Source organism: Nelumbo lutea, chromosome 2 (genome assembly GCF_056320005.1).
Source record: "Nelumbo lutea isolate HS-2025 chromosome 2, American lotus-T2T, whole genome shotgun sequence".
Lineage (NCBI taxonomy): Eukaryota > Viridiplantae > Streptophyta > Magnoliopsida > Proteales > Nelumbonaceae > Nelumbo > Nelumbo lutea.
In genome coordinates, this window is record NC_142685.1 from 70,498,855 (window position 1) to 70,522,077 (window position 23,223).

Consider the following 23,223-nt stretch of genomic DNA (forward strand, 5'->3'; position numbering starts at 1 on the left):
TACTCAAATCCGGGTTCCTTACTCGGATCTCTCCCTCCCTCTCATTCTCTTCATTAGAACTTTCGGAACCGCAATAGCGACAACATCGGCAACCACCAGTGGAGTGTAGTGGCAGATCTCCCCTGTTCTCCTTTTTTTCCTGTGTGTTTTAACCAAACCAAGCGACGGAGAGCAGTGACGTATCTCCCTTGTTCTACTTTTTTTCTTGGGTGTTTTAGCTAGACCAAGCAGTGGAGAGCAACGACGGATCTCCCTTGTTGTCCTTTTTTTCCTGTGTGTTTTAGTCGGATCAAGCAGCGGAGAGCAGCGATGGATCTCCCTTGTTTAGGGTAAAGGAGAGAGAGAGAGAGAGAGGAGGCCGATGGGGAAAGGAGAGAGAAAGAGGTGGATGGTAAAATTGGGTTTTTAAAAAAATATATGTCATGTGCCTATGAGTTTTGACAAAATATTAACATAACCTAATGGTAAGGGTAGAGTTAGTCAATGTCAAGGATAGTGTTAGTCGATTTTCAAATAATAAGGGTACACTTGGTCAATTAGCTAAACCATAAGGGTAATTTTAAAATTTTACCCTAAAAATAACTATATTGAAGCACAAATCGTTTTGAAGTTTCAGTTTAGAAGGAGTATAAATACAAATATTTAAAGTATAAATATATACAAAATAATACAAACTACAAGGTTTTGTGCTCTACATATTTGTATTTTTCAAATGGAGCCCAAAGGACCAACCAAGGGTTGACTCATTGGTGTATTAGTTGGTTTGTTCCAGACTTCCGGCTTTGATGCGGGATCGAATCCCCCAACCAACAATTTGAGGAAAAAGGGGTAAGGGGGAAGTTATTAATGGTGCATGACACTCAATTTCTCATATCTACTATAGAACACCCCCTTTGGTCTTTTACAACTTAAATTATGAAAATTTCCAAATACCCCCACTAAACTTTAACATGTCACTCAAATAACGACCTCAATTAAATGTTCCGTTAGTAAGATGGACGAAAAATACTTATATGCTGATGTAATATATTTTTAAATACCTAATTGCCCCGCCACTAAAGTAATTGAGAAGCTTCCTCATTATCCAAAATTTCTCAATTTCTGCTTTATGTGTGGTGATGGAAAAGAGATAGGATTCAGTCCTCACAAGACCATGTTCACATCGCACTCACAGCCCTTTGCAACCGTGTATTAAGAATATCTCCATACTCGTATGCTTTTATTCATAAGGAGATATTTTCAATGCACAACTGCAAATGGTTGTAAGAACGGTGGAAAGTTGGACTTTGGATCGATCTGCTGCCTACACTATCCACAAGACATTATGGCCACACAAGAGATGTGCATCTACAATGTGTAGGTGTGGATAGTATTGTTGTGGGTAGTAGATTTGAGTGTAGAAAATTGGGGGAAGAAGCTATCACCACTATTAGGGAATCTCGCTTTTATGATTTTTAGATTCCTGTTGCAAGGTCAGATTGTAGAACATCTTGGTTATCTGAAAGATCTGAAGGATATATCTTTATTAGCTAGTAACAAACTGACTAGCAATATCCTCTATAGCTTGGGGTAGTTGTGGAACTTGGAAGTATTGGATCTTTGAACTTTTGGAAGTAGATTCCTTGAAAGCAAAAGTTAATATGCAACAAAAAAGCACAAAGTTAGTTTGGGCTATTTTGTGCTTTGGCTAACACTTTGGGTTAAATATGCTTTCCATAGAATGCAGTAAGGTGCAATTGTGGTGTGCTTTGGCTAACATATGGCAAAATATATTCCACATTTGATGCCCACAAATATGACACGTGGCAAATAAGATGAAAAATATTTTATTTTTATTTTTCTTTTTTGGTCAATAATACTTTCATTAAATCATAAATAGAAGATTTACAAGAGAAAGACAAACACACTTATCTTCTAAGAGCAGTAAAGAACCTCAAAAAAAAAAGAAAAAAAGAAAAAAACAACACTATAGTTATAACTTAGCCCAAAATAATGAAAATTATGAAAAATCATAACTTTCAACATTGAGCTAACAGCCTAACAACAAGAATGATGAAAATTATGAAAATAGTAATACCCATCATAAAGCACATTATTTAAAGACTAATTACTTACTCGAGGCATTAACTTACAAAGCACATTAAAAAGTTGGTCATTCAAGATTATGCTATTGAACTGCTTGTTCAGTAGCAAGGGTCCATTTAACACTAAGTTGTTGCTTGCATGTAGAAAAACCATTGATTCAATCAACAACATGGTGACTAGCTAATTGAACAATCGAACCACTTAACTTGGTAGTGGAGTCACATGTTAGACGTTAGTACTATTTTTTTTCTTGATTTCTATATTTTGTTTCTATCAATAATAAAAATAATTTTATTTATTGCATTTTTTAGTATGATGAATATATAATATTAGATATGTCACCATACTTTTTCTACAAATTTTTTATATTTTTTACAAATTTTGTATTTTTGCACATTCTTAAAATTTTATTATTTAATTATAACATCATAAGCCAATCCATTTAACCTAGATGGTTTAATTGATAGCCCTCTATAGGGATAGAAAATCATTTTGCTTTTGGGGAAATTTAAAAATTTTCATTTTATTTTGTTCATCGGTAAATAACATATATTATTTTTCACATTTATATTTTTTATGTTTCTATCTTTTTAAATGTTTATTTAATTATGACATCATTGGGTTGATCCATAGGGTTGAACCGTTGACCTGCCACCTAAATTGAAAAATGATTTCGTTTTTAGATCAATTTTAAAATTTTCATTACATTTATATCATCATTTAAAATAATTTTTGTTATTACACTTATCCTTTCTTAATATGAATAGTATATAATATTAAAGACGTGTCAATTTTTTTTTTTTTTTTTGTATTTTCAATAATTTGTTGTATGATTTATATTTTTAAAATTTCTTATTTAACTAAAACATCAATGACGGATCCATTTGACCTAAATAGTTGAACCATGGATCCGACTCAAAAAGGTGTCATTTCTAAGTCAATTTAAAATTTTGTATTTCATTTTCATCATTAATAAAAAGAATACTTCTTATTTATCATATTTATTTTTATTTAATATGAAGAAAACATATTATTAGAGTTGTGTCCAAATTTTTTTATAAATTTTCTTTTTTCTGTTCTATTTAAAAAATTTTAGTATTTAATTATGACATTATGAATTGATTTGTTTGACTCAAAAGGTTGAATTGCTTATCCGCCACATAAAAAGAAAATAGGTTTCATTTTTAGGTCAATTTAAAATATTGTTTTTTTTTATAATTTTAAATCATTGTTCATGTATTTATTTTAGTAGAATTTAATATTTAGAAGCAAATATGCCTTAAATGTAAGATTTAATGAAAGATAATGGGAGTTAATACCTTAAAATATGTGACTTAATGAGAAGGGATAGAATGAAATAAAGAGTATTATTCCATTTACAATTTGTAGCCTTATTATGAAGAGAGGCTGATTTAAATAGAGAGGGACATTTTAGTTGAAAAAAGTCCAAAAACCATGGAGAAGTATTGCCACTTTTTAATAGTTGTATAGATTAAGATAAAACAATGTAACTTATGCAAATCAAAGTTGGCAAGGTCCTCAGAGTAGCTCGAAGTTCACTTGCAAGGGGGGAAGATGAGGTCAGAGGGCCCAGGGTGATATCTCGGGCTTGTAACTCCGATGGTCAAGTTAGTCGTTGAGCTGTCCGGAGCGGGTAGGTAAGAATTTAGTGAATCATAAAGTATGAATTGGATATAGGCTCCGAATACATGTTGGAAATATACGTGTCGGGCGGGCGTAGAACATTTGTCGTACCTCGAGACACTTGGTATTTGGCCTTGAACACTTGGAGCTCAGTCAGGACACCTAGAACCCGGTTAGGCCACCTGGTGCTTAGTCAGGACCACCTAGGAGGCAATCAAACCACCTAGCAAGCGATCAAGCCACCTAGTGCTTAGGTGTAATCAGGCTTAGCTGATCTATTCGCCACATTGCAAATGCATGTTGTGGGCCTGGGGCCCATTGATTAATGGGGCCGTCTTATGTGTTGATAGTTCTGTTGCATGGGTTGCCAGGTAGCCCACCTTCGGGACACGTGGTGGAGTTCAATGCTCATCTCCTATGGCAGTTTGTCTTGGTAGGAATTGCCTCCTTAGACTATAGCTCGGTAGTCATTTGAGGTCGTCATCTGGTTAGGACTTTGTGAGAGCTTGGGGTAGCTTCTTCCTCGGGTTATGCAGGACATAATGAGGTGGGCCCATGACCCCAAGGTGATTCCTATTGACCCAAGATCGCGATAGGCCGTTGGGGTTTGGTCTGCGGGCCAAGCTGCAGCTTTTTCTGTGACTACCATGTGTTCAAATATCCGAAGGTCGGTTTTACTCCCATCAATTGCCCCCCACTTCTGAGGTCAAGATGGTTCGATTCAAGTGAAGGAGGTTTTCTTTTTGGAAACATTCTTCGTCAGGTGTTTGGTCGCCTATTGTCAGCACCTGATTTTTGCTCGGTCCTTTGTCTAAACCCCCAAGTCACCCTTGAATACCGATCAAACCATTCCAACCCTATAGAAACCCAAAGAATCCAAAAAACCAAAATCTCAACCCCAAATCCCTAAAGTCCATCATTGAACCTACCTAATACCCTTAACCAGATTACTAGAATTACCCTCCATTCCAAAATACCAAAATTACCCTCCTTCCAAATTACCAAAATGCCCCTTAGACCAATTACCATAATACCTCTAACCTAATTACCAAATTATCCCTTCTTCTAAATTCCCAAAGTACCCCCATTGGACCAATTACCAAAATACCCACAACCAAATTCCCAAATTACCCCTTTTCCAAATCTTTCAAAATACCCATGACCAAATTCCCAAAATACCCATCATCCCAAATTCCCGAATTGCCCTTTAACCAAAATTACCAAAATACCCTTATTCACCAAAATTACCCAATTATCCTTCCTAATCTACCCCTTTAGACTCCAAATCACCAAATTGACTCAAAATTACCTGATTACCCTTTTATCCCAAATTACCAATTTACCCCCAAGCCTCAAATTATAATAATACCCTCCAAAGCTAAAATGCCTTCACTCACCAAATTACCCAAGTACCCTTCTAAATTTGTCCCTTAAAACCCCAAATTGCCAAGCAACCCCCAAAACCCCCATATTACCAAATTGCCCTTCTTACCAAACACCCCAAGCTAAAATTACAAAATTACCCTTCGGACCCCAAGTTATGGAACCTTCCTATTCCTCTAAATCCTAACCTTTCAAAACCCCCATTTGTTTTAGGATTTGGCAAAAACCACCATTCCCTCTCCTTATAAATAGGGGGCACCCATTCCAAGAGAAGGGAGGGAAGGGAGGAGGTTGGATGAGAGGGACCTTAGGAAGAAAAGGTCGAGGGTAAGTGAAAGAGACCCAAATTAAATGGGGGGGGGGGGGTTTGAGGGTTTCTTCAGAAGTTTGAAGAAAAAACAAAGGAAGAGGGAGAGTTGAGTGAAGAAAAATGTGAGGCGCTCTCTCGTTGTCGAGATGAGAGCAGAGACTCCCAGGTAGAGAGTCAGTCGATCTAGAGAGAGAGAGAGAGAGGGATTTCTTGCTGAGAAGAGGGGAGAGTTAGGGTCACTCGCTCTAACTTGCTGAGCAGAGACTCCCAGGTAAAGAGTCACTCGGTAGTCATTGACGTCTTTGTCAGGTTGGGGCTTCACGGGAGCTTGGGGTAGCTCATTCCTTGGGTTATGCAGGACATGATGAGATGGGCCCATGACCCCAAGCCCGAGGTGATTCTTGTTAACTCGAGATTGAAATAGGCCACCTAGATCTGGAGGGTGTTTGGTTCTGTTTACATTTATTCAGATAATGTTTATTGGTGGTGTCAATAGGGGCCATCTCAGCATTTTCTTTCTCTTACTCTTCTGCATGCATCCAAATGTAAAAAGTGAATTTTGGTTTATAGGCATGCTAGCCGCTTGGGGAAGTTACTTTTTGAAGCTTCCACAAATGATTAGGCGTTTTATTCACTGTTACGTTGATGTGGTGCTTAGTGGCGCCTAATTGTCATAAACAGTTGCAATTATTGCATTTCTCGGTTTTACTAGCAAATAAAGTACAAACGTTTATTCAATAAACATAAACGGAACCAAATATATACCTAGTCTATGGGCCAGGCTGCAGCTTTTCTATGATTGCCACATGTTCAATTATCTGGAGGTCGGTTTTACTACCATCAGTAACCATATTTGAACTAATTAGTTATTATCAAGTGTAAAACAGAGGCCCATGAGTGCATGTCACGTGGATACAATATCCTTCCAACAAAGATAATTCTAACACGGTTTCATCAACATGATTTGTATCTGCACCCAAGGGTGGGATCTGCAACTAATAAAATGTTTCCAACACCGTTCCAACAGTCCACTACAGCCACACATTGGGTCATTCATGGGGAGATGTTCTCGATGTGTGACTGTAATTTTTTGTTACAGTAGTGTTGGGAATGAATTTGAAGAGTTCACATCTGCGCCCCATAATATCCTTCCAACCAGGCTGCAACTTTTCTATGATTGCCACATGTTCAATTATCTGGAGGTCGGTTTTACTACCATCAGTAACCATATTTGAACTAATTAGTTATTATCAAGTGTAAAACAGAGGCCCATGAGTGCATGTCACGTGGATACAATATCCTTCCAACAAAGATAATTCTAACACGGTTTCATCAACATGATTTGTATCTGCACCCAAGGGTGGGATCTGCAACTAATAAAATGTTTCCAACACCGTCCCAACAGTCCACTACAGCCACACATTGGGTCATTCATGGGGAGATGTTCCCGATGTGTGACTGTAATTTTTTGTTACAATAGTGTTGGGAATGAATCTGAAGAGTTCACATCTGCGCCCCATAATATCCTTCCAACCAGGCTGCAACTTTTCTATGATTGCCACATGTTCAATTATCTGGAGGTCGGTTTTACTCCCATCAGTAACCATATTTGAACTAATTAGTTATTATCAAGTGTAAAACAGAGGCCCATGAGTGCATGTCACGTGGATACAATATCCTTCCAACAAAGATAATTCTAACACGGTTTCATCAACATGATTTGTATCCACACCCAAGGGTGGGATTGCAACTAATAAAATGTTTCCATCACCGTCCCAACAGTCTACTACAACCACACATTGGGTCATTCATGGGGAGATGTTCCCAATGTGTGACTGTAATTTTTTGTTACAACAGTGTTGAGAATGAATCTGAAGAGTTCACATCTGCCCCCCACAATGTCCCACAGCACATCTCCACCTTGTATTGGAAACATCTTCCAGTGATGTGTCATCATCTCTAGTACTTGTTATAGGGAAATGTTCCCAATACAAGGTGGGAATGTGTTGTGGGGCGCCCCTTATGGGGTGCAGATGTGAACTCGAATCTGAACTCACATCTTACCATAAGATTGGGATCCATGATACATGAAACTTGCACGTTCAGATTCACTCCCAACAAACACTCTCAATACTATCCCAACAAACCATTATGACCACACATAATGGTGGTTACAACACTTTCCTTGATTTGAAAGAGTACTGGGACCACGACCATTAAAAGAGCCATTAATCCATAGAACGTGTGTGGAGAAGAAAATTTAGATAAATTTAATATTCATTTTCCACACTCATTTGTTCTCACCATTTGGTAACAGCTGAAGTAGCTGAACTGAAACTGAATGGCTTATCTGTGAGTTCTTTAATGGCTGAAGCTGAAATTGGATTGATCACCATATACTTGAAAATTTTTTATTTAATTATTTTATTCACTAAAAGACAAATTAATAAGTCATTCAGTTCAGTTCAGCAACATGGATTACAAACTCGGTCTTACTCAGAGTTCTGAGCAACGAACCGTTTGGTGACTCGCATCAACTCGTTTGCTGCTTCTGAGTTGGGTTCGATGGTAAAGAATCCGTGTTGCTTTCCCTCGAACTCGACGTACTCTACTTTCTTCCCCAACTCCTTCAATCTCCTTGCGTAGTCCTCGATCCGGTCCCTCAGCAAATCGCTGCTACCAACCACCACTAGAATCGGTCCGAATTCCACCGGTTCGAGAATAGGGCTAGCCGGTCCGAACGGGTTCACTAGTGGGTGATCTGCATTGTCTCCAACAGGGATAGACAGTCTCCAGTACCTATTCATGGTGAGTTGATTATTACAAGTTACAAGCCATCCATCCAATCTATTAATTATGAACACGTGGCAGGTATGCAATGATTGTGATCCAATAATTCATGGTCCCACAAGGGATATTGAGATTGGTGAACAGTGAACACAACTAGAGGATCTCCACCATTGATTCTGTACACGTGTTTAATAATGTCGATTTTTCAAAAAATGATGCCACATCAACCATACATTTAAAATCCGTATTTTCAAAAATTAATCATTTTTCCAAAATAACGTTTTAGAAATCAGAGTTCGGAAAGGTGTGATTTTTCGTTTTTCCTACCGGTGCTAGCAACAGTAGACCAAGCGGCTGGTCGGCATGGATGCCATTGCTCCAGAAAACAGTAATACACTAGTATCATGTCCGAAAAAATGATGTTCCAAAAAACCATGCTTTAGAAATTGAGAAAAGGTGATTTAGAACAATATTGAATTTGGCGTTTGCCCATAGGAACATGAGGTGGCAGTGATAAGGGCATGACATGGCACTGGATAATAAATACCAATACTAAAAACATTTCTTAAGTCATTGGTATCAAACAGAAAATGTACCTGTTACTCCAACATACGTTCTACCTGGTAGAAGCATTTCCAAACAAAAATATAGAAAACAAAAATATAGAAAACGCCTTAAAGCAGCAGATCTTTTTGGAAAAATTGTGGAATCCCCTGGTGGGACCTACTAATTAGTGGATCAAGTTTAGAACCCGGAAGATAGACGGTCGAGATCGTTTGAGTCCATAGGGAAAAACATAGGACAGAAATACGGATTACCTGTCGATGAGCTCCAAGTTCAAGAAAGCTTCTGTGGGTCCCTCTGCCTCGGACCTCGTCCGCACGGTTCCGCCAAAAAACGGAGCCAAGAGTACAAAACCGCGGATCCGGAGCGGTGCCAACTGGGCCGATCCGTCGGTGAGTCGAACAGCTAAATTATGAGCAATGTTTCCACCGGCCGAGTCACCTGAGATGAAAACTCGTCCAAAATCGGCAACACCTGTCAACCAAGGATCAGGATTCTCAGATACCGCCTGAGCTTGGAGCCACATGACAGCCGTGAAGCCGTCATCGATGGCAGCTGGGAGTCGGTGCTCAGGAGCGAGGCGATAGTCCGGTGAGATGACGACGGCCTGAAGGTGGGAAGCGAGGCGAAGGCAGTAGCTTTGACAGTGGGGCCAAGTGCGTGCCCCTATGCAGAAGCCACCACCGTGGATGTAGTAGAAGACGGGGAGCTTGGTGGGGGAGGGAGAAGCGGGCTTGTAGAGTCGGAGGTGGAGGTTGTTGGTGGGGTCGAAGAGGACATCTTTCCAAAAGACGGAGCCGTCGTCGGGGACGGGGACGACGAAGCTTGGTTGATCGGAGCGGACGATCGAGCCATCGCTGTAGAGTCGGAGAACCCCCCGACAGTCTTCGACTTCGTAAGGAGAATAGCTGGGGTCGATGGCGGAGGCCATCTATATCAATTTCTGGTGGTGATGTCGGATCTGTTACTTACAGAGAGACGTGGGAATATGAGACCAAACGCCGGATAAAGGCACACCACAATAACAAATTTGGGTTTCCAAGTTCCAACGCAGCTTCTTGTCTCTTTCTTTAGTTGTCTATTGGAATGGTAAACCAGTCTTCATATGTCAATAACAAATTTGACTCTCTCTCTCTCTTGTTATCCAATTCATCAAACATGACTCTTTATTTTGATAGGAGAATTCATCAAACAGAACTCTTTACCAAAACTCTAGAAACTCAGCTGGAGCTAAGAGTAGGCTTTGTGATTAGTTTGGCTTTTAGATCTTGTGTTACTCTTTAATTTGATAGGATAATTTAAGGGATAAATCCCACTCAGGGTGTAGGAATTAGGATAACTATATGTTAGAATCATGCAATGTTTTTATTGATGTAGTAGTATCAATTTTTATTCCAAATCAAGAGACGTTCAGTGTGTTATTATTGATTTTTCTTGATCTTTGGTAAAATGGCTGAATTTTTTTTTTTGATAAGTTAGATAATGAATTAGATTGTGTTTGGTAGCGTGGGCACTTTTTTGACTGTTTGTGCCGGATAATAGGCGTAGTGGCATCGTTTTTTCAGTTTTGCTGTTTAGTAAGGTGTGGTGTGATTTGATACCGTTTTTCATGTGTTACGGTATGTATCACACGGCTGTTTCATAATATCATTAATAAAATTCAAATATGACGGCCAAAATCGGCTTTTGAGTGGATCCAACGGCTCAGATGCTTCATTCGACTATCAATTGTATCCAATCAATTTCAAATCAAATGGGTAATAATCAGTATTTGATATTTTGATTATATCCAATGTCTCGATCAACATATGATTTTTTTGGCCTATCCATTGTATCCAAGGTTTTTAAAACTGAACCGGACAATGAATCAGTCAGGGGCCCGATTCTGGGTCGAATAGTCCGATCATTCAAACTGAATGGATGGCCCGTTCTGACAAAAAATAAAAAAAAAACAACCAAACTGTTGAATGATTCGAACGCCTAAGTCAACAGTTTGCTGACCGAATCAATGGTTTCTGGAGAAATAACAGTTCTGGGGTAATACAAAACCGATCACCTGACTGGTTCCCAAAACCATGATTGTATCTAACCTAGTCTCCAAATCTTGGATAGGGTATTATATTGTTTATGGAACTCCATTGCCATAATCCCTTGGAAGAAAGCATCCTATGTGACTTATGTGATAATCCCTTTTATTGTCAAACACCTGTAAACGGAAAGCATCCATGGAATCAACAAACAAGCATTCTGTGCATTGAAATTCTCTGGTATCAGATCGTAATCCAATGTTAAATAGCCAGAGTTAGTAGTCCTAAACAACTCAAGTGCCCTTGTCAAATCTCATTCTATTATATAGGCTCCATTTGATTCAAAGAAAAATGGATATAAGACCTCTTAAGGCTCCGTTCACTTTTCAGTAAGTTGTTTATCCAGGTAAATGCAGTTACCTGGGTAAGTTTTTCTTGGGAAACATTTATCCGGGTAAGTGCATTTACCCATGTTATTTTATTTCTCATGTAATGATGTAAATAAGGCAATGACCATTTTAGTCATAAAAATCCATTATTAAAAGGGGCATTTTTGTCCCATTCAAGTGTTGGCAACTTTCCCCCCAGGTGGGAAAGTTATTTATCCACCTAAGAGATGGGTAAGTGATACCCAAGAAAATAAACTTTCCCTAGTCCCTACATAAATCTGAAAAAAGAACATGCATGGGATTCTTGGTCAATGTGAACCAAAATCCCATTGACCAACTTTTCCCTCTCTCAAAATCTGAAAAAAAAGCACCCTAAATGATAATTGAAACATTCAAGCTATAATATTCCAGTTGGATCAACACACGTATAATATTCTGGTCAATTTCAATCTATATACAACTTACTCAAAAAGAAAAAAAAATAGTGGTTCAAAAAGAACTTGAAATTCCTTTATTACATCAAAATAAGAAAGAAGACAAACAAAGGAAATAATAAATAAACCTTCTAACAGTACACTCATTATAATCATTAGGTTTCAAAATCAGAAGTAGAATGTTGCATATTGATGAAAATTATCATATTTTTATCCTTTAATATTTAGTCTTTTATACTTATTTAGTGTCTAAATGGACTCTTTATTCTTATATTTTGATTTAGGGCACGAAATGAGTCGTTAAGTGAAAAACAAGGTTAATCAGGTAATTCTGGACAGTTTCGGCACTGCATTGTAATTTAGGCATAACTCTCTCATCCGTAATCCGATTGAGATGATTCAAGATGCATTGAAAAGATAAGAAAAATATCTACAACTTTCATGTTTTAAGTTTTGATAGATACTAACTTCACCGAGGTCGAAATCGGGCCCGAAATGGCTGCAACCGCATTGCTGACGTGCTGGAAACATTCCTTAGCGTTCTCATATGCGAAATCACCACTCTCCCACTTATATTAGAACTTTGTTTTATCTTATCTTTGATCTTTTTCTTGATAAGTTAGACTTGGAGACTGTTATCTAGAGAAATTTTATGAGACTTTGTAGGCTTCTCTTGGGGGGAGTAGAGAAAAAGAAAAGAAGAGGAAAAACAAGAATGAAAACAATCAAACCAAGGCTGCCGCACCTCTCTTCTCTTTTCTCTTCTCTGGTTTTTCTTGAGTTTTCACCATGACCATGCGTGGCTAAGCTCTGATACTTGGTCGAAGGAAACAGAAGTCTCAGAATCATAAAAAATGTGAGATCTAATTTGATTTTTATTGTTTGATTTATGCTTTGAATATCGAATGTTCTTCTATGTTCATGTTTATGATTGTTTCGTTTGATTGCTAGGAGGCCTAATAGTTTATTATTCGTTGCAATCTACTGCTAGATTAGATATCAGATCCGTAATTGTTTGATCCCTCTAATCTGTGAAGCAACTAGGGTTTAATGATTTGCTGCGTCAGAAATTGTTAGATCTTAGGAAGAACACTCGACTGAATTAAATGCAACCACTTGTGCTTGTGTTGTTTAGCTTCATCAATCTCTAATGCTTAAGGCTATTGCTGGATTAAATCTTTAACGCTTGTTTAGGGGTTATTCAGTAGTAAGGGTTAAGAGGATCACTTGTTTTTTGATTAACTATGATAGGGAGATACAAGAAAATAATTCCTACGATAAATATTCAAAGTCTGAATTGATTTATCTTTACATCAATGAGTAGTAGTGAAATTTTGATGGTGGATGTTGACTCCGACCAAGATTCGTTCTTTTGATTAATTTCAACACTCTGAATTGCCTTGTTTCCCATTTGAATTTCGTTCTTTTTAATTATGATTTTCTTTCTTTTAATTCTATTTTTCGTTACATACAAACCCCCCTTCCATCTTTGTTCACGCAACACACAAACTATGTTAGATACTCTCTGCGGGAACGATCCTTACTCGCATTACTGCATTTATTTTTAAGAATATAGGTTTTATTTTTGGGTGCCTATGACAGCATGCCACATATGAGAATAAACAGTCAAGAGAAGCTTGGAAAGATTCGCAAATCCATCAAGCCTACCACAACAAGCAATGAGAGAAAGATATCTGTTGTTATGTTGTGGTTGCCTATAGTACATGAACTAAGTTGAAGGACTTCAATCGAATGTTCTCTAGGATGGATTCCAACATACTGATCTACTCATATGAAGAAACCCTTATGATCACCTCTAATTAGGTAATGGAAAAACCGTTATCCATAATTAGTTTATGTTCATGCCATATGTAGTGTCATCTTCCCTTTACCATAAGAGCAAATTGGTATAAACATCCTATCAATCATTTTTACATGAACAATTTGTATAATAAACATTCAACATATTAAATAACAAATAAGCATAAAAATTCCACAATCACATGAATAATTAAAACATAGTACTAAAAGATTTCAATCCACATAGCATAAATCTATACAAGTGGTTATGTAGTCCACATTAGAACACAATCATGTGGTGTTGTTCTTATGTTTTGATAACAGTGATTTACACTAGTATCCATAAAACCATGCAAATTGCTGGTTTGACCTTTGGTGTCTCTCCCATAGCTTATAAGCAATTTGGTCTCTAATTGTATCCATTTCTCTACCTGAACTGGTGCTGTAGCAACATGTTCTCCATTATCACCATTTGTATCTTCATCATCATCCTCTTCGCATGGGTCGATTTGTTGATCTCATTGTTTCTCTTTTTATGTTGTATATCAAAAAACATACATGGCAAGAAATTGTTGAAAAGCCAAGTCATAGCATGCTATTTTTTAATATAGGGAATTTACCCTTCAATATGCCAAAGCAACATTCAATGATATTATGCAACAGAGAATGAATGAAATTGAAGAGGTCCTCTTTTGATCTAAACCTACCAGGTTTAGTCTTGGATTCACTTAGATGGTACTGTTCACCAAAGTAGAGGCAAGGAATCCAAAAGCACTAGGATACGTAGAATTAGCAAGGTAGTATTTTCCTACATTCAGTTCTAATATTTTTGAATATAAATGGTGAAGATAAATGAGAAAGGGTAATTTGATGAATTGTCTAGTTCACTTGGAGGAGGTATAAGGAACCCCCACATTTTGGCTTGGTTAAGCTTCTGCTAGTATCCTTGAATTATGGGCCAATCCTTCTCATCCCGTGTATATAAATGTAAACAACATATCAAAGTCACAAATGGTTAAAACATTTAATGTACACACTTTCTTCTTCCTCTCTCCATATGGTATTTGTTCAACAACTAGGACACTAATTGATACATGTGTATGATCTATGACCTGCACACAATCCTAACCACAATTTTCAACATTGTGAGAATAATTTATATGAAAAGGCATGCCATAGCATAAATTAACCATTGTAGTTACCAATATTTCTTAGATCTTCTAATGAATGGATGGATTTTTGTGAATGAATGTGGTCTTAGGATATCTTTCCCTATTTTTCAAATTGCATAACAACTTTCTTTATGTGTGTATTGATGGTCCATGAAGAATTATGGAATTGCTCACCTATGATATGATTCCTCCCACTATGTCTAATTGTAAGCCAAAGAAATGCAAGGGACTCCCTAGTGGTGGTATTTTGAGTGCTCTTCAACACTCTCCTTGCCTTAAGCATGTTTGCAAAGTTTTTGAAGAAATGTTCTTCCATCTTATCTTAAATGAATTATAACATCTATTTGGGTGTTCTAAGTCACTGAGGACTTTTTTCCACATATATGTATATTTGCTCAAAGAAGTCATACATCGTTGTCTTCTTGTTTGTGGACGATAGAGTGTAATAGGCAGGGAGTTAAAATGTAGCCTATCATGGCATCGTCATCCAAAGATGAATCAATATCAACCCTACTATGATGGCATTGACAAGGAGCCATAGGATATAGTGCTATAAGAAGAACTGTAAAATTATAAATACCATGGGCACAATTAAACGGAGATTACAGTTTCATACAACTAGTAGACTATAATAGTAAAAGTCAAGCAAGTGATAGGTGGTGCATATAAAAGCAGTAGATTGGCATTCACAGTTATTTACAAAAAAGAAATTTCTAGAAGTTCATTATATGCAAGTGAGTAACCCTGAATTAACAAATCACATGTTTGATGGTTCATTGTTTAAATTATGATCTCAGGAGGAATTGCAAGGAATGTGTTCCTCCATATCTCCACTTGAAGCAATTGGGTAGCCTTGAAGTAGTAGGATGGAGACAATACTTTAACCCAATATATGGAATTGAGGATATCAATACATATCTCCAAGTGCTCCTTCTCCCATTCCTTGTCAAGTCTCTTCATTTCTTTGTTTCGTTCTTTTCCCATCTCTTGAACCTTTGCCTTCTCAATCTCTATTTCTCTCTCTTTGGATGACAATTTTCTTCTCATTTTTCCTATCCCACTCATTTTCTCATTCTAAGAATTCAATTTTACGCTTGGTGGACTCTGCCAATGTATTAATCATTATGTTAATTATTTAAATCCCCGCCTTATGCGTTGAAAATCCTCATAGTAATTATTTAAATCCCATATATATTTTGCCCCTCTTATGATCTTATCCATGTTTCTTATCTTTTGGTCCCCCTATCCATGCTTATTATACTTTGACCCCCCTCAATAAAAGAATCCTAGCTCCGCCCCTTGGAAGACAATTTTTCTTTCGTTTCTTCATGTTGATGGGTGGTTTGCCAACTCTCTTATTATGTTCCAAGACCTCTATTGGCGTATCCTCATTGAGGTCAACAATGTTGGGACTATCAAGAGATTCCCTAGTGGCTGGTGTGCCTTGTTCATCTAACACGATAACTAGTGATGGATTGTTTGTTTAATGGCTGGGCTCATCAAGGCCCACTTCAAGTGAAAACGCTTGGGAAACACATACAAATTCCATAAATACATTAATAACACTAAATTTAAAATCAAATAGTCATAAATAATGTATAATTAAATAGAAAATGTACATTTTAATGGTGCATATGAAAAAATATATTACAATTAATATAGTGGGATGCATAGTAGGGGTGAGTAAATGGGTAGGTTCTACCTAGAACCGAATGGAACCGACTTAGAACCACCCTTGAATTGACCCTACCCAATCTGTTACAGGGTAGGGTTTGGCTCCAAATTCTTGGAACCGGCTCCCACCTAGGCCAGTTTCAAGGTCTAGGGGTTTACCCTACTTGAATCGAATCGATGAATTGACCTTGGTTGGCCTTGGTAGAACCGACTTTGGTGAAACCTGCCTTGAAACCAAACTTGCCTTGAAATAAACCCCAAAATACTTTTGGAGATGTAAAGATTTGAACCCAAGCACCCATGATTACAAAGGCCATGGTCTCACTTGACCATTAAGTTACTTAATCATTTGTTTTTATTTTAATATTTGAATGTATACAATAATTAATGTAAAATGTAACATTTACAAAAGGGATTTTTGCATATTAAATGACAAAGTTTGCTCATTTGACAAATTTAGTTATCTTTTCAAAATAACTGCAAAGACGGTGAGTGGGAGAGGTTTTTAATTTTCAGGACCAAATTGCCCTTCATTAAAACCCACCCATACGACCATTTTCCTCTCTCTTTTTCATTGTTCTTTCAATCTCTTCGTTTGTTCCCCCTTCTCTATTCCTCTTCTCTTTTTAGATGATGGCTACCATTGATGTTGTTTGAGAAAGTGGACAAGACAGTCATGGGATTTTATTGCTAGAAACATAGGAAGATGACGACGAGAGAAGATGTGGCTTGCTCGTTGTTCTCTAAAACCGCATAACAGAAATACAATAGTAGGAATTTTGAGACCTGCAAGAATTCAGAGACATTTCACACTTGGACAAGATCTACAAGCTTGACATTAAAACCATAGATAGTCTTATCATCACAATTGTTGTCATGTTCTGGTATCATTTATTTTGATTTCTTTCCTTATCGTTTTTGGGTAGACCTTGTTTTTAAGTTTCAACATTTGTTCATCAATTTATTCAGAACTTAGATGGAGATATCAATGATTGTGTTCATAAACATAAAAACTAGATTTAGACCATCCCTTTTGAAGAATCACAAGACCCAAATTCATAGAAAGCTCTCTATCTGAGTTTTGTTGTATATTTGTTTAATAAAAAGTGCAACCAGAAATACCAAGAATCAGATTAACCAAGGGTGGTGAAAGGGAAGGGATGAGAAACTACATGAATGGAAATGAAGGAATAGAATATGCATGGAAAACATGGCATCTAGCTGGGAGAGATGTTGCATGGAAATTGATGTAGTACGGTCTGGGCACTCCGACCTGGCTGAAACTTGGCTCCTAACTGTGATAGACAACACCTGAGATGAAGAGGAACGTGAAGGATTTCCGGGGAGCTCTCTTGGCGGGAACACTCCGATGACTAAGTTAGAACTCTGAGAAAAACTCAAGGAAAACACAGAGAGTTAAGAGTGCTGAAAGTGCTAGTTTCAATACCTTTGCTTCGTGAGGGTCGGGGTCCTCTTATACCGGAGCTCAGTCACATCAGGCGTAACTGCCACTGCCCTAGCCTTTACTGCCAGGGCTGAGGTGGTAGGTGTAGGCTGCTGCTATAGGGTACAGACTCGTCAGGCGTGCTATGCTTTTCAGAGACGATAGACACGACACTGCCTGGCAAGAGATGTGGGCACTGCCACCAGATCCGGCAGGTATGGATGTCAGGCGGATCTTCCCTGTAGGCTGCCGAGCTACATTGCACCGAACCGCCTGGGGCTGGTTGCCTTGCACCGAGGTGTAACGGTACGCCGAGGTGCTCGCACTAGAGGCGAGCCTTAAGCAAGTACGAACAGGAGTCTCGACGGTGCTGTCCCGAGGTGTTTCTCCCTTGGGACACTTAGCCAAAAGCTGGGGTGCTCCCTTCTTAGGGAGGGAGAGCTCGGAGCCCCTCAGGAGGAGCTCGGGTCTCAAGGGGAGCTCAGGGCCCTTTGCACGGAGGGAGCTCGGGGCGCTCCACCCTCAGGCTTGGGGCGAGTTGGGCCGTGCTTCTCGGCGAGTTGTCACACCCGCCGAGTCGTTTGGTCGGGCCTCGACGAGCTTGTTACGCCGATTTGTGGCCAGGCTATCGCGTTGAGTTGTCACTTATGCCAGGTCATGTCCACGTGTCCCCGTGCTACGAGGTCGAGCTAGAGCTTTCCTGTCCCAACTGTGGGGAGTTCGCGGTCTGCTAGGTGGATTTGGCTCGGGGCCTAAGCTTTCCTGTCTGCCAGCTCATCGGTTGGACCGGTTCTCTGCTCGGCTCTACCGAGCACAGCTCGGGTCGCGTACGATCTACGTGCGGACGTCACACGACTTATGGACTCCACAGACGTCAAAAAATGCACTAAACCGATTTCGCCTCGAGGGTCGCGCAACCGATTTTCATTAGGACCGTCAGATCGTTTTGATCTCAACCGTTGATGCCCGAGTATAGTGGCTATAAATAGCGGGGGTCCTGGCCATTTTTCCTTCGCCACAAATCCTCAGTCGTAGTCTTGAACTCGCGTCCAAAGCCTCCAGCTCGGGTCAGTTCTTCCCACTCCGGTTCATCTTTCAATGGTGAGTCACCCTAGCTCCTCTTTAATTCTGTTAGTTATGTCTTCCTTCGATAGTCAGCTAGACGAGCCTGAGGTGGGTACCTCGGCTCAGGAGGCCTCGGGTAAATTGGCGTCCACCTCTCACCGAGGTCGAATGCCGAACAGGTTCGGACCCTCTATTATGACCCTAGAGAGGCTCCGCTACCATATTCGGCAGTACAACCTGCCCGGGGAGTACACCTACAGTTTACCTGCGGGTAACTTCCCATGGGAGCATGGCCCTGACGAGGTCGTTATCTTCCGGGAGCAGCTCATAGCTAGGCTCCGCCTTCCCTTCCATCCACTTATAGTGGAGGTCCTGAACCATTTTAACGTTACGATAGACCAGCTCCACCCGAACTCGGTTTGTAACGTGGTCGGGACCATCTTCCTCTACTACGAGTATGTCCTCCCCCTGAACTTGGACATATTCTGTTCCATCATCATAATAAAGAAGAGTGCTTCATGCGTTCTCCCCGAGCACAGGAGGGCCTATTACTTGTCCCCTTGCCTGGGCTTCAAGTTGATGCATAAGCTCCCGAGCAAGATCCCGGCTTGGAAGTAGGACTACTTCGTAGTCCGGAACCCCGCGGGGTGGCCCTTCCCCACTCACTGGCTATCCAAGACCCCGGCATCGTCCTTGACAAGAAGACAAGGGAGACATTCCAGTCGTGGGCTGAGATCGGATGTTGTTACAAGGATTACATCACCAAGAGCAAGCTCATCCAGGCTTGCTTGAGCCCGGGTAGGTAGTCTTAGTACCTTAGTTGTTTGGCTTACACCTTCATTTTCTTTTACTCGAGTACTAATGCCAAGCTCTGTTACAGGTCCCATGGAAGCGGATAAGCTTAAGGGGGATAGACTCTTCAAGCATATGAAGGGATGGAAGAAGTGAGCTGTTAAGAGAGCTCGCATCGAGTCACCGCTAGCCCCCACTCCCGAGTCCAAGCTTCCACCAGCTCCCTCTTCCGAGCCCGAGCTCCCTGGCGCTCCTCCGATCATTGACGTGGAGAAGTCCATACCACCTCGGGAGCCCAAGACCTCGGCCGAGCCCGCTACGATGGTAGTAGCTGAGCCCGAGATTATCACCGGGGCTGCCGACATAGCAACTGAGGTCTCCGCCGAGCCCATTCGTATAGCCGAGATGGCGGTCTCCAGCTCGGGGAGCCCAAATGGGGGCCGAAGTATCTTGGTCCCCCAGTGCGGCCTTCGGAAAAGCAAAGGAGCCGTTTATTTCAAGGAAATCTCGGCCTGAGCCGATCTGCTCGCCCCTGCCCAGCTCGGAGCCCGAGATGCTACCCACACTATGGTGGTAAATTCTCCCTTTTTTCTCCCTTTCTTTTATACATATGTTTCTTCGGTACTAACCAACTTTCTTTGTCAGGCGAATTCCGCCGTGCACGTCCTAACTCTTCAATCCGAGAGGAACCTGAAGCGGGCTCTGACCGCCGAGGAGTCATCCCGCGCAGCTCATACTAATCTGAGGGCAGCTCGCGAGAAAATCCACCGGTTGGAGAGCGGCACCAGGGCCCAGAAGGACGTTATTGCGGCGCTGACAGCGGAGAAGGACGAGCTAGCACGTGAGAAGGACGTGCTGAGGGGCGAGGTGGAGGCCCTCAAAGCGGAGCTGGCACACGAGAAGGGTGCGTTGAGGGGCAAGTTGGACGCCCTCAAGGCAGAGGCGGAAGGCCTTAAGGAGAACAAGAAGGCCCTCCTGCACGAGGTGGAGTTCCTCAAGGCTGACATCGAGGAGAAGACTGAGATATTTACTCAAGCCATAGAGGAGACAAAGGTCAAGGCCGTCGCGGAGTACATTTAGTCTGACAAATTCGATGCCATTCTAGGGGAGGCCTACCGCAAGGGGTTCAAGCTCAGCAGGTGGCTGATAAGGCACACATACCTCGAGTTTGACACAAGCGCCATCACCACCTCGCGAATCACGAATGAGATAGCTCGTCAAGCCACAGAGGATCCGGATTTCGAGGAGGAGGACGGTGACGAAGAAGCAGACGCCCCTGATCAGCCTGAAGCTCTCAAGGAGGTCCCGCGCGGAGATGAAGAGCCCTCGAAGTGATTATTTTCTGTATTCTGAGCCTGCGAGCTTAGTCTGTTGTTTTTTTTTTGTCGAGCTCATTGTACAAAACTTACTTGTTAATGAAATTGACTTTTCTTTTCCAAGTGTTGTTTTATCCGAATTATCATAGTTGAGTGTGCAAAGTGATTGACATAGTAAGGCATATGCCCGAACTGTCTTATAGCGTACATCGAGGTGATTGACATAGTAAGGCATATGCCCGAACTTTCTTTTGGTTGTACACCGAGGTGGGTTAAGCGTCGCAGAATCTACTGGTCTGCTTGCACCCTCGATACATTATGTACTGTGGTGCCGAGCTCCTTGGTCAGCTCGGTGTTTTAGCCCCTTGGCTAGGGGGGGGAGTGGCTTTAGCCACTCTTAGAATTTGTTTGTGTCATAAAGGCGGCTAGGTTATTATGCCGAAGTCTGTTAGTTCGAAATTTTGGCCCTTAAGCCCTGAGAGTGACTCGTGGTTTGCTTTTGGAGTTCGCCCATGGCGTAGAAGCGACTGGGCTTTATTGTGCCGAGGTCTTTGTGAGCTCGGCATTTTGGCCCTTAGGCTCTGAGAGTGACACGTGGCCTACTCAATTATTTATAGGTAATACTGCCTTAGGTTGACAATATTCCATGCCCGAGGTACTTGTTTCCCTTCTAGGGTTTTGAGCTCGTATGTTCCTTCCTCGAGTACTCGCTTTACTCGGTAGGGTCCTTCCTAGTTTGGACCGAGCTTACCAACACCGGGCTCAGGCACCACAACCTTACGGAGAACCAAGTCGCCAACGCGGAGAGTCCACTTTTTGACCCTGGTGTTATAGTACCGAGCTACCCTTTGCTGGTAGGCCGCGGTCCTAATGTATGCGAGGTCCCATACTTCGTCAAGTAAGTCGAGGTTGGTATGTAACTCGTTTTCATTTGCCCTGTCATCATACGCTTCTAGTCTCAGCGAGGGAACTTCGATCTCGGCTGGAATGACTGCTTCGGTGCCATAGGTGAGGTTAAAGGGGGTTTCTCCTGTGTCGGTCTTTTCCGTGGTACGATAGGCCCATAATACACTGGGCAGCTCGTCTGCCCATAACACACTGGACTGCTTTGTGACTTCGGAGCTAAAGGTGCTTTCTGCAACGAAATCTGCTAAGGCTTGGGCCTTGATAGCAGTTCACGGCTTATACTGGAGTTCGTATTCGCTGAGTTCGATGGTCCACTTTGTCAGCCTTCCCGAGACCTTGGGCTTGAGCAAGACTTGCCTCAGAGGTTTGTTGGTGAGGACAACGATGGTGTGAGCTTGGAAGTATGGGCGGAGCTTTTGGGCTGCTATGACCAGTGCATAAGCTAACTTTTCTATCTCTGGGTACCTTGTCTCTGCTCCCTGCAGCACTTTACTAACATAATAGACGGGTCGTCGGACCTGATTTACTTCTCTTATTAGTATCGAGTTGACCACCTCGTCACTTACCGAGAGGTATAAATCTAAAACATCACCCTCTTCGGGTTGGGTTAAGACTGGGATGTTGGCGAGGTGCCTTTTGAGCTCGTCGAACGCAAGCTGGCACTCTTTGGTCCATTCGAATCCTTTGCTTTTTATGGCCTTAAAGAAGGGCAGGCAGCGATTTGTTGACTTGGACATGAAGCGGCTAACCGGCCGTTCAACTTCTGAACCTCCAATTTTCGGGGTGGTCTCATTTCTAGGATGGCTTTGATTTTGTCCAAGTTGGCCTCAATGCCTTGCCGGTTAACGATGTACCCTAGGAACTTACCCGAGGTGACACCGAAGACACACTTGTTCGGATTTAGTTTCATATTAAATCTACGCAAGATTTCAAAAATTGAATGTAAATCTTGTATTAAATCATGTGAAAATTGGGTTTTGACGACCATGTCGTTTACATAACACTCTACTTTTTTGCCAATTAGTGGCTCAAACAGTTTATTTACAAGTCTTTGAAAAGTGGCCCCAACATTTTTCAACCCGAAGGGCATGACCTTGTAAAAGTACAGGCCGAACTCGGTTATGAAGGCAATTTTCTCTTCGTTAGCTGGGTTCATCTTGATATGATTGTAGCTCGAATAGGCGTCCAGGAAGCTCAACAACTCGTGCCCCCAGGTCGTGTCCACTAGACGGTCGATCCTGGGAAGTGGGAAGCAACCCTTTGGGCAAGCTCGGTTCAGGTCGGTGTAGTCGACGCACATGCGCCATTTACCGTTAGCCTTTTTCACCAAAACGGGGTTGGCCACCCAGCTCGGGTAATGAACATTCCTGATAAAATTGGCTATAAGGAGCTCGTCGACCACCCTCCATCGCTCTGGGGCTAGGTTGC

The 23,223-nt window shown here is 41.0% G+C and overlaps 1 protein-coding gene across 1 annotated transcript; it reads right to left on the reverse strand.

Annotated features, from left to right (window-relative positions):
- Window positions 1-7,669: 7,669 nt before the first annotated feature.
- On the reverse strand, window positions 7,670-10,202 carry LOC148871440 (alpha/beta-Hydrolases superfamily protein). Its single transcript, XM_088969560.1, has 2 exons — window positions 9,031-10,202; window positions 7,670-8,221 (listed from the first exon to the last, which is right to left on the reverse strand). Exons 1-2 carry the CDS (start codon window positions 9,705-9,707, stop codon window positions 7,915-7,917), a joined length of 984 nt encoding a protein of 327 aa, XP_088825686.1. The 5' UTR covers window positions 9,708-10,202; the 3' UTR covers window positions 7,670-7,914.
- Window positions 10,203-23,223: the final 13,021 nt, after the last annotated feature.